The sequence below is a fragment of the Manduca sexta genome, unplaced genomic scaffold (assembly GCF_014839805.1).
Source record: "Manduca sexta isolate Smith_Timp_Sample1 unplaced genomic scaffold, JHU_Msex_v1.0 HiC_scaffold_1940, whole genome shotgun sequence".
In the NCBI taxonomy this organism is placed as follows: Eukaryota; Metazoa; Arthropoda; class Insecta; order Lepidoptera; family Sphingidae; genus Manduca; species Manduca sexta.
The window spans coordinates 17,816-30,609 of NW_023592855.1; the positions used below are offsets into that span (position 1 = coordinate 17,816).

Below are 12,794 nucleotides of genomic sequence, written 5' to 3' on the forward strand. Positions count from 1 at the left end.
ATTTTATAACTGTAGTCCATTCACAGTTAGTATAATCTAGCAGTAAAGTTGGCTAACCAGAGATCAAAGTTGTCAGGTAAAGTTTTGTCTAATCCCCCTACAGAAAATATTTTATATTTCATAAGGCAATGTAATGGGTTATCAGAAAACCATGATACCTACTTATTGCATTGTCACAAGAATATAGCATACTAGTGTTGCAGAACCATCGTTATTTTGATTATCGATGGTTGACTACGAAAACTATTCAGGAAATCGATTGTACTATTAATTGTATCACCTATGTCAATACTGCCGATAGTATCGATAGCCCTCCATGTGCAATATTATTCATAACAGCGATTATGATATCGATATTATCGTTAATACGTACAATAGTATCGATGGTATCGATAGTATTGCAAAAACTATTACCACAACCTATGATCGATGAAGATTTTAACACCAAAGGGGGAAATTTGGGGAAACACACTGTATCACTTATATTAAGAACTCTTGTAATGTGAAAATAGTTGATTATCGTGTACTTATATTTCTTTTGGGGTGAATTTTCTCAAAGTCCCTATATTTATCAGGTTTCTTAGATATTAGACTTTGATTTGACAGTTGACACATGCCAGTTCCGAAATTCGTGAAAGTTGGTGTCCATGTCCATAACTACTCTTGTTGTGTGTTGTGGTTTTGTCCTACAAAGTAAAAATAGATGTATTTTTTTAGTTAATATTCTTACTTTTAGACATAACAAAACACCAAAGTCCAAGCACAAGGTTCTTGGATATTTTTAATCATTTTAGTGTACATACATTGCAGTTGACTGTATTCGCTAAAATGCCTTTACTAGACGGCAAAGAAATTGATATATTTTTCGTAAGTAATAAATTGATAAACTATATCATTACATGAAATATTTAATGTAAGCTCGGATATATTTGCTCAGATACATATATATTTAATATCCTTGTCAATAATTATGTTTATCTAACCTAATTTATTAACATTTGTGGCTTTGAAAAACATATTTTAAGATTTTTTAAATACATTAAACATAAGATATTCTTGTTTATTCAATACATATTAATAATTAATTGTATTTTATTTCAGAGTGAAGAAGATCTTCCCTATGAAGAGGAAATATTACGGAATCCTTTCTCTGTCAAACATTGGCTCAGATACATAGAGCACAAAAAAGCAGCACCAAAACATGAAATTAATATGGTATATGAAAGAGCTCTTAAAGAACTGCCAGGTTCATTTAAATTGTGGTACAATTATTTAAAATTGAGGAGGAGTCAAATTAGGTGGAGCTGTATAACTGATTCCTGTTATGAAGATGTTAACAATTGCTTTGAGCGCTCTCTAGTCTTTATGCACAAAATGCCCAGGATATGGATGGATTACTGTACCTTTTTAACAGATCAATGTAAAATAACAGCTACAAGGAAAGCATTTGACTGTGCTTTGAGAGCATTGCCAATAACACAACATCACAGAATATGGCCACTCTATTTGAGTTTCCTAAAGAAACATAATATCCCTGAAACAGCAGTTAGAGTTTTTCGTAGATATCTTAAGTTATGCCCAGAAGACACTGAAGAATATATTGACTACTTAATATCCATTGGCAAGCTTGATGAAGCTGCTCTTAAATTAGCACAGATAGTCAATAATGAAAACTTCCAATCTAAACATGGAAAATCTAATCATCAGCTTTGGAATGAGCTTTGTGAACTTATATCTAAAAATCCTGATCAAATACATTCTCTTAATGTAGATGCTATTATCAGAGGTGGACTTAGAAGGTACACCGATCAATTGGGACACCTATGGAACTCTTTGGCAGATTATTATGTAAGAAGTGGTCTTTTTGAAAGAGCCAGAGACATTTATGAAGAAGCTATTCAAACAGTAACAACTGTTAGAGATTTTACCCAAGTGTTTGATGCATATGCACAGTTTGAAGAACTTAGTCTTAGTAAAAAAATGGAAGAAATTGCAAAAAAACCTAATCCAACTGAAGATGATGATATTGACTTGGAATTACGCCTAGCCAGATTTGAATATCTTATGGAGAGGAGGTTGCTATTACTTAATTCAGTTCTGCTCAGACAGAATCCACATAATGTTGCAGAATGGCATAAAAGAGTAAAGTTATATGAAGGTAAACCACATGAAATTATTGATACTTATACAGAAGCTGTACAAACTGTAGACCCAAAATTGGCTGTGGGTAAATTGTACACATTGTGGGTTGGATTTGCAAAATTCTATGAAAATAATGAACAGATTGAAGATGCAAGATTAATTTTTGAAAAGGCAACACAGGTAAACTATGCAAAAGTTGATGATTTAGCATCAGTATGGTGCGAATGGGCTGAAATGGAAATTAGACATGAAAATTATGAACAGGCACTTAAACTTATGACTCGAGCAACTGTACTTCCTAGTAGAAAGGTTGCTTATCATGATGATTCTGAAACAGTACAAATGAGATTATACAAATCATTAAAAGTATGGTCCATGTATGCAGATTTGGAAGAAAGTTTTGGTACTTACAAATCTTGCAAAGCTGTTTATGATCACATAATTGACTTAAAAATTGCCACACCACAAATAATTATAAACTATGGTCTATTTTTGGAAGAACACAACTACTTTGAAGAAGCTTTCAGAGCTTATGAAAAAGGTATAGCATTGTTTAAATGGCCTAATGTGTATGATATTTGGAATACATATTTAACAAAATTTTTAAAGAGATATGGTGGCACAAAGCTTGAGAGAGCTAGAGACTTGTTTGAACAATGTCTTGAAAAATGTCCTCCTGAATTTGCAAAATCGATATTTTTGCTCTATGCAAAATTAGAAGAGGAGCATGGGTTAGCTAGACATGCCATGTCAGTATATGAGCGTGCCACCACTGCAGTCCTTCCAGAACAAATGTTCGAAATGTTCAACATCTACATTAAAAAGGCTGCAGAAATCTATGGAGTACCTAAAACTCGTCAAATCTATGAAAAAGCAATTGAAACTCTTCCTGATGACAAAGCAAGAGAAATGTGTATACGCTTCTCAGAAATGGAAACACGTTTAGGTGAAATAGACCGGGCCAGAGCAATATATGGCCACTGTAGTCAAATGTGTGATCCAAGGATTACAGCAGAGTTTTGGAATACCTGGAAAGAATTTGAAGTTAGACATGGGAATGAAGATACAATGAGAGAAATGCTTAGAATTAAAAGAAGCGTGCAAGCCACATATAATACTCAGGTTAATATGATGTCTGCACAAATGTTAAGTTCAGCTGCACAAGCAGCTGGTACTATTTCAGATCTTGCTCCAGGCATGAAAGATGGAATGAGAATGTTGGAAGCGAAGGCTGCAGAAATGGCTGTTCAAAGCAAAGGAAATATTATGTTTGTTAGAGGGGAAACACAGGGTCTCAAAGAAAGCTCAGACAAAGTGGTCAATCCTGATGAAATTGACATTGATGAGGAATCAGGCAACAGTGAAGATGAGGGAGAAGATGAACCTGTGCAAAAAAAAGATATTCCAGCTGCAGTGTTCGGAGGGTTGATGAAAGAAGATTAATAATGTATTTGAAGAAAATTACATGTTTCAGTAATAAATCAACCTTTTAATTCAAAGCTTAGATATATTATACACAAGCTATTAATATTTACAACAGAAATCACAGAACACTTTTTGTTTCATTATTACTAATATTATGTTTCAAATAAATACAAGCAAGTATAACATAGATTACATAACAGATACTTCGTTAGTGCATTTACAATAAAGAAAACAAACATTTGTTACTTGCATAATTTCATTGCAAACAAATATGTGGCTCTGATGTGAGAAAATCATGTAAAGTATTTTAAAATCAGAATAACAAATAAAATGTATAAACTTTATATTATATCTCTGGGAGGCGTAATGAAATGTAACGAATTGGAGTACATATTTTGGTGTTCAGAGTAATTAAAAATACTAACATCATTGTGGACACCTCCAAACATAATCAATTCTCCATTCCCTTTCACTAATGAGTACATAACTAATTCTTCCGGGAGCTCCAGTCATTTCTCCCAAGCGGGGGCATAACCAAGACACATAGTTCAGGGAATTCCCATTTACTACAGTAGAAATATCCAAAACATGCATACTCAATGTATTCCTTTTAATCTTCTTCACTGCTGGCTGCCTTTGTTGAGGGTTATCTGGTGGCGGAAGTTGTTCTCTTCTATTCTCTAAGTGGGCAATTTGCCTCTGATTAATGAGATCATTTTCAGGTGGGGAATTGTGAATAGATGAATCGCAAGCAAACGCCGCCATTCTGTATTTATTAGCTTCTTGCAATTGTCGTACTATTTTCATTCCCTTGTTCTGAAAATTAAATACAAATATAAATCACATTATCCCCTTTCTTTTCTCACTTTTCTTTGTGGTACATAATACACATAGTTATAGTATGTCTACAGAATTAAAAAAATAGACAACCTATCTTTTCATTGTGTTTTAACCATTAGGTATGGTTTGTTCATAGTGTATGTTGGCCTATTCAGTACCTTTTGTACAATTACTTTTTTTAATAAATCAAATAAGGTAATATGGTATTAAAGTGACAATTTGAGCATTAAAACAAGCAATAAAACTATATTTAATAAGTAAGAACAAAACTCCTGATAATACTATTTGCTATAACATGCATTACACTTACACCCATGCAATGTTGAATGGTTTTGGTTAGACTTATATGTTATAATTTTGGAAACTTATTTGAAAATTCATAATTTGTTCATATTCCTGGCATTATTTTTTTTATTGTTACATTAATGGTGCAAACTACAATTCACAAAGTATGAAAAGTAAAATAAAGAGTCAATACATACTTTATTTTTGTTTCTCTTCAAGGCCAGATCTTTAGTAGCAAACTCTAAATTATTGCCTGTATTGCGTGATTCACTACTTGGTCCAGCTTGGTGATTTTTATTATCTGAATTATTTTCTTTACAAGCTACTGAATTGTGAGATCTGTCTTCATTACTAGGTCCAGCTACTGGTTCTTGATTTGGAGTGTTTTGGCCCTGTCTAGGAGGATGAGAACGCCTTGGTAAAACACCTCGTCTGCCATTGATATTTTGGTCTCTATCTAGGGGTCTCTGCAGACTTTGCTCTACTCTAACTGACACAGGTGGGCCTTCAGCCCTATTCATAGCAGACAAACGGACTGCTGATGTAACCAAAGGTTTAGCCCCATTCCACGCATTTCTGCTTCTGCTTAGGCTGACAACTTTATCTCCCACTCTACATGCTGGATTGCACCAAATATTAGCTGAAGCCCATTCTTTATTTTTCACAGCTAATTCTTTCCATGTCCATGTTGGACCTTTCATTGTAAGTATCCAACAATCACTATACACAAAACGATTATGCAGAGTTTGCACTCCTCCCAAAAGCATTAGTCTTTCAGAGTCCAACTGAATAAGGGATTGAGCATATCTAGGGGAAGGCCTTGGTTTAGTTGTTGCTTGCTTTCTCCAGTTAAGTGTGGGTATATCTAGCACCCACACATCATTTGAGCATTGTATCTGATTGTTCTGAACAGCTGACATCACAAGCCCACCAAACACAACCATTTCATCATCCTTTACACATGCAGAATGTCCAGCCATAGGTGGGGGACAGTTAGTTGCATTTATTAATACCCATTTATTTGTATTAACACAGTAAAAATGTATTTCATTGAACATTGTCATGTTTTGATAATATTGGGAGAGTGAGGGATATGTCCAACCTCCAAACACTATGAGGCAGTCTTTATAATGTACCATTGATGTGTAAGCTTTGGGAACTGGATATGTACCTGTGGCTAGTGGTCTCACCCATTGCCTTAAGGATAGATCAAATCTCCAAAGATCATTGAATGAAGTGGAATTGGTGGTACAGCCCCCAAAATATACATATTATTTTCAAGAACACAAGCTGCATGCGAAAATCGTTTTGTTATGGTTGGTACCATATCTGTTGGGCCTACATTTTTCCAAATGATATTAAATTCTCCCACAGCCTTTAAGAGTTTTACAGACGTGTTGTGTAAAACGTCTGAAAAAATATTAAAATGTAATACATATTATATTATTTATATACTTATGTGGTACTCTTTGTAACATATTTTATAGAAAGAAATAATATATCATAATATAATGACTTATGTATAATCTACTTACTTTGAGCACAAATATACCATCTTTTGCAAACGATCATACAATTTTGCAGGTCCTTGTATGGGGGTAAAAAGCCTAAAATGAATTCCAACACTTCATCAGGAAGATCTTCAATTGTGCTCCGCAACGTCTGATCTCGTAGAGATTTATGGATTACGTCCATATTTCTGATGGCCTGTTATTTAATAACTGCTGTGTTTTCATATCATATTATCATTAATGTAATTCATCCGCAAACCATCTGTAATCCAAGATCGAAAACATTGAAAGCCATTTATTGCACGGAGTGACTGAAATGAATAGTGATTGTGACAATGACAGATTTGACAATGACAGTTTTATGGTAACTGTCTAGAGCTCAGAACAATGACAAGCACTAGAGACTAGAACAAGAAGCACTATTTTGGAGACCTCACACCACACTTAAACATCCTAAGACAATTATAATAATATATATGGAAAGTAAATACCTACCGATGTAGACATAAAATTTTTAAAATATTATTCTCTTTCTAGCTAAGCGTTCTAAAAATGACTGCTTCAATTCACTTAGAAAGACGTTTGTCTAGATAGGTATTCTGTGTGCGCACTCCATTCTTTTTTCTAACTTCGTGGTCCGAAGTCTATAGAGTATACGGCGAGCCTTATACATCTGGAAATTCTATTTCTGTATTTAGAATCCACAAAACACTCCGGACGCCATACAAATTGCCATTGCCTGACACACATGATAAATTTTTCCATAAGTGACTAATTTCTAATTTCACAAAACGATATGTTTATGAAAGACGACGCGACGGTGAGAATTCTGAATTCAGATTTTCAAAGTATTTTTTTTAAAACATGACAATTTTCAATAAAAATCTTTTTAATGTGTTACATACAAATATATCATACTTCTCATTTTACTTATATAAATGCGAATGGTCGTGAAAATGTTTGGATTTTTTATTATTTGTATGAAGTACCTAATCACAATAATCATTAAACGAATTTGAATTGAAATTTGCCACAGGGACAAACAATGTCCTTGCTTTAAAATATTCCGATAATAATTTACACTCCAATTACTGGTTATTTTTTTAGTAGGAAAGGATTCTTAGGCGGGCAAATCCATAAGCAACGCTTAGTAAGTTTTAATAAGTGCAACAAACAGTTCACCACTAATTACTGCACAAACGGCACGTGTGAAAGTATTGAAATGGTTATGTTTGATGGGCTCTGGCTAGCGGCTGTTCAGAACAATCGGATACAATGTTTTTATAAATTATGTATGGGTGTCTAATATTCTCACATCTAACTAGAAAAAGCAAACAACAACTAAAACAAGACTTTCCCTTATGTGTTTGTTTTGTTTTTAAACAGTGATCGCTGGATACTTACAATCAAAAGTCAAACATGGACATAAAAAGAAATAAATGCAAAAAAATAAGAATGGATTGCAGCTTATATTAAGTGCAATCAAAAAAGAGTGGAAGATAAAGTTGCCAACCTGAGCACTAGCAGAAATGCAAGGAATAGGCCGAAAACTTTAAACAAATTAACAATTATAGAGACATAACTTTTCAATCGAAAATAAATGTGGAAGCAAGATGATACTAGAAATATAAATAAATACAATAAAATTTCACGTAATCGAAATATGAACTCCGTAAATTTAATTCTAAGCGGCGATAGCCTAGTTGGGTGTGGAACGGACTGCCAAGACGAATGTCCGCAGGTTCAAATCCCAAGGGCACACACCTCTTGCCTTTTTTAAAAAATTATGTGTGTATTCTTTGTGAATTTATCGTTCGCTATAACGGTGAAGGAAAACATCGTGAGGAAACCTGCACATCTGAGAAGTTCTCTATAGGAATTTAGAAGGTGTGTGAATTCTACCAATCCGCACTAGGCCAGCGTGGTGGACTAAGGCCTAATCCCTCTCAGTAGTAGAGGAGGCTTGTGCTCAGCAGTGGGCAAGTATATAATACAGGGCTGATATTATTATTAAATTTAATAAAATATACGTTTACATGTGATAAATCCTATAAAAGTGAAATATACGTCTACTTATTGGCGTAAAATAAAATTAATAAAACGGAATGGATTACGCATATAAAAACGCTGTTCAATGTTATTCATGAATAAATTTTATCTGAGAAATTCACTTATTCACTCACAAAAAATTCAGCATATGTATGAAGTAATGCCACATATATTGGGATCCGGAGCATTTCCATTTCGTAATTCGGAATGCATTTCCGGATGTATACGCCCGGCCAAAAGGTCGACCGCACTCTGTTATCTATACTCTGTAGTCTATGATAGAGGCTGTATGGCTGAGAGCCTTTGCCTTCTCCTTAAGGAGTAAATCAAACCAAAAAAAAAAAGTCTACGACAGAGGAGCCAAGGAATTAGGACTTGAGCGCGAATATTCAAGTTTTACTGCACTTTGTGGAAATTATATTCTTATTAGATACCAACATCGACAATGAATAAACTATGTTTTGTTGCTTAACATATTATTGTTTTCTGTGAGCAAGATTATCTAAAGCAATGTTAATTATATACTTAAAGTTTCAGTGTTTTTATTTGCCCAAGTTTTGACAGATAACCTAGAAAGACCCAGTATCAAAGTAAAAACATTGAGTAATAAAACATTGGGTGTTTATTTATTATTAACTGTGAGATATGCAGCTACTTATTCAGGCCAGCCCTTTAATAGATAAGCTGAAACACTGGCATCGAGCTATATCTTTCAATGAAATTAAATTAACGACATCACAAAAGGTTACATTTTATATATTTTTTCAAGATATTGGTATAATATCACGTACAGTGATAAATTTATGTATTTTATTAATGTGATTTATTAACTTCTATTTTACCCATTCATAATACCGTAATTTTCTTTTATAAATATGTTGTATCTTAAGTATTCTATGGAATTGTGATAAAGGTTTATTTATAATTTCCATTCACTACTTACAACAAATTTGACCTTATGGTACGTGAATAATATAATGAACAAAAGCCCAAATTAGTAGATTATATATTAGTATATTATGGTAAGCTAATTTCGGTGTATGACAATATTAAATTATAATTTGTTATTTTTTATAGGTTGTGTTGTGGAGTATGGGTGTTGTTGGAACAAGTGCGGTAGTGGTGGGTGTGCTTTCGAGGTATCTCGCGAGGAAACGGGCAAAACCTATCATTAACCCAAGAATCCAAAGGGCAATAAACAAAAGAATATCCCGAATCTGCGGGAGTCCCAATGGTGGTGAGATACTTCATTCATCAGAGTTCATTTCATTGGCTCTGGTAGTAAATTGTTCATATTGAATATTTTATTTATTGTAATGTTTATATTTATTAAAAGTGATTGACTTAACTCTAGATGTATTCCTTATAAGTGTGCCTTTGGATAATTCACAGATAAGATTTTTTTATATAACATACTATGAGACAAATCCTGTGTGATAATGAATATTGCAATAAAATATTTATAGATCTGTTGACCTTGCATACTATATTTATTACTAAACTGTAACATTTAGTATAAGATTGTTTAAGTAACCCTCATGTTACAATGTAAAGATTCTCTATCATTTAAAATAATCAATTGAAATATGGACCTATAAAAATTTCTCATTATGTTACATAAGTATTTTCCATGCTGTCCCCTTATGACCATAAAGGCTGCAAAGTTTTCACAACATTGGGAGAAAAGTAATAATATAAACATACCTTTATAGAATCTGAAAAATTGATTTAATTCAATGTCTAACATTCACATAAACATAAGACATCATTATTTTCCAAGCCTCGAAGCAATCTTTTTTCAATGTATAGCCAGGGTATTTTAGAACTAGACTAGATTTGATTACTGCTTTTTTTATTACATTTTCAGGAATGGGCTCGGTGGCCAGCAGTGGTGGACGTAGCAGTCCACTGGGATTCAGTGAGCGACTCTCACTTGCATCTGGTTCTATTGGATGGGGTGCAGGAGATGCAGCTCCTTTGTCACCACAACAACTCGGAGTTATGGGTAAGTGGATATTTAAATGAAAATATATTGTCGTAATTTCATTTTGAGTTCATATGGTAGGTACAGGATCATGTGGAATGTTTAACTTCTTTTAAAAGGAAAGAAAAAATCTGTCTTACTTTTTAGTTAGATTAAATATACGTTATAAATTATTCTTGTACTAGTTCAAAAAGATATATATTTATACTTTTACAAAAATACAAATAAATATTATATCTACTGCACTCACTACCAAAAAAAATGTTTAATAATTTGACTAGATTGAAAATAGCGCCATCTATCGTTGAGTAGCAAAAGGTGTGAAAATCCTTTTTATTAGAATATTGTAAGGAAAATAAATGTGTTTATCACTAAAGCGGCCCAATGTTTAACTGTCGAACAGTACACTGTTCGACAGTTAAATATTGGGCCGCGTAGTACTACAGTACTCTGCATAAATTTATTGCGAAAAGATAAGATACATTTCAATTATTAAAACCAAAATTGCACGACACGAAGTATCGATAATAAGTGACAGTAACACTTAGTAATATGGTAATTAACACTAAACAATAGTTGGCGAACTTAGATATTTTAACTTAGATAAATGTTTTTGTTTTACGGTAAAAAAATTAGAGTAGAATTTAATAAAGGCTAAAAGTTTAAATTATAGGGGTTTTAATAATTTTTTTAAAGCGCCATCTATTATCCAATAGCCGAACCAAAAGATCAAGTCTTTATGTAAATTTATAATAGTACAACCATATTCAACTATGTGGCGCTGTATTTTATTTTATTTTCATGAATTAACCATTTTAAGGTATCGGAAAATATATTGTAAATATTTTTGCTACCATGTAATATTATTTATGAATGATTTGTAAACCCGCCTTCATTTGTCACTGTTAATCTATCTGTAATGCTGAGTTATTATTTAGCGTAGATGAAGGGTTTTAAAATTATAAAAAGGCTTGTCATGATCTGAGAACATAACATATTATATAAGAAAAAAATTAATCACACAATGCTTAATAATAAGAAAATTACCCTACTTCGGCAGTCGGTTAAAATACAGATTCGTTGCATTAGTTTCAACAATCCATCCCAAGTCTGAAGTCGCAACAAGACATATGTGAGTACTGTTGTTACATCTCTATTTTTATTTGACGCGTCAAACGCGAAATTGATATATTGCCCCTGTTGATTCAGGAGTCACCTTGCACCCACAGCGTGCATTAGCGCAAAAAAGTGACGCAATGCCAATTGTCAATCGAGTGGTCAAAACGTTTCTTGTTAACTAGGCTCGGTAAAGTGGAATGAATTCTTTGCGAAATTAGAAGAATTACACAGATGATCAAAATATGCCAAGACGTTCGTGCTGTGACTGTATCGTGTTCGCGATAATTGTTATTTATCGATATTCTTATTTGTTTTTGCTTATTGTCTTTTACTGGTCACGATCTTTATCTAGTCAATTATTTATTTGGAATTTGAATGCCGTGAGTAATATAATGAATTTCATTGACGACACACGTATAGTAATGTTCTAAACTCTAATAGTATGAAAAAATGTTAGGAATCCATGCATTATCTAGACTTATATCCAACGTGATGGAAATAAATGCTGTAACTCTCGAAATAATTTGGTTATAAACGATTATCTCATAAGTTATTTATTTTTTGCAAATCTTTATTTAACGATCTTCATCTTTTTTTTACGAGGATATCGCTTTATATGTCTGCTTTCATTAGTGTGAACACTTAATTTAATACTTAAAAATATTTTTTTAATAACACTCTAGTCGACAATAAACTATTTAGTTTATCTACATTATGTGACACCAAAAGTATGAGGTCCGCTTCGCACATACACCGACAAAACATAGTGTACATCTTCTCTAACTCCACAGTCCGGGAGCAGTTTCGTGAGTGACTCCCGCACAAGATGTTTAAACATATTTGTCGGAATGTGCCCAAAGCAAATTCTCATCGCAGCCATTTAGTAATTTCATAAATTCGTAGAATTACTTTTTTACTACATCCAATAGCCTTGGTGGTCTTGTCCTTGATGGAAGTGTATCGCGACTCGGAAATTATAAAGGACAATGCCCAAAACCAGGCTATCTTTGCGTCAGTCATGCGTCTTAACCAAATATTCACAAAAATCATCATTTGAATTATTACTTCATTTGTATTTATTTCAGTCATAAGCGAATGGGGGTTTAAAAGATATGAAAAAGTTGTTTAATTGTTGCAAATGAAACACCGGATAATGTACTGCCAATATGGCGAATTGAATGCAATTCATAACAAATTCCCTTTTAAATGGAATAAAAAAGGAAATATTATGTACAATAAATGTGCCCGTACTTGAATCTATAATATATGTATTAAATATATTATTCATCTCAAATATATTGTTATAAAATAATATATTTTACTTAATAATTATGACCAAACTCCAAATAGCGGCTAAAAAAAGAGAAAATATTAATTGTTCCAAAAACAAACAAATAGCGACTTGTCGTTGCATTGACAGAAATACAATAGTCGGCTAA

At 33.0% G+C, this 12,794-nt stretch overlaps 2 protein-coding genes across 2 annotated transcripts; one reads left to right on the plus strand and one right to left on the minus strand.

Annotated features, from left to right (window-relative positions):
* Positions 1-431: 431 nt before the first annotated feature.
* On the plus strand, positions 432-3,623 carry LOC115448263 (pre-mRNA-splicing factor syf1 homolog). The gene is made up of 2 exons (XM_030175648.2): positions 432-867; positions 1,102-3,623. Exons 1-2 carry the CDS (start codon positions 829-831, stop codon positions 3,583-3,585), a joined length of 2,523 nt encoding a protein of 840 aa, XP_030031508.2. The 5' UTR covers positions 432-828; the 3' UTR covers positions 3,586-3,623.
* On the minus strand, positions 3,611-6,564 carry LOC115448264 (F-box only protein 42). The gene is given in 5 exon segments (XM_030175649.2): positions 3,611-4,067; positions 4,069-4,383; positions 4,890-5,956; positions 5,959-6,102; positions 6,228-6,564. Coding segments are annotated over 5 exon segments (1,845 nt in total). The 5' UTR covers positions 6,388-6,564; the 3' UTR covers positions 3,611-3,908.
* Between the last annotated feature and the right edge of the window lie 6,230 nt (positions 6,565-12,794).

Bases quoted from the DNA above. Each gene is read 5' to 3' on its own strand.
- LOC115448263 (XM_030175648.2), top strand. From the start codon at position 829: ATGCCTTTACTAGACGGCAAAGAAATTGATATATTTTTC. The intron at 868-1,101 runs GTAAGTAATAAA...ATTTTATTTCAG, and splicing joins AAGAAATTGATATATTTTTC to AGTGAAGAAGATCTTCCCTA.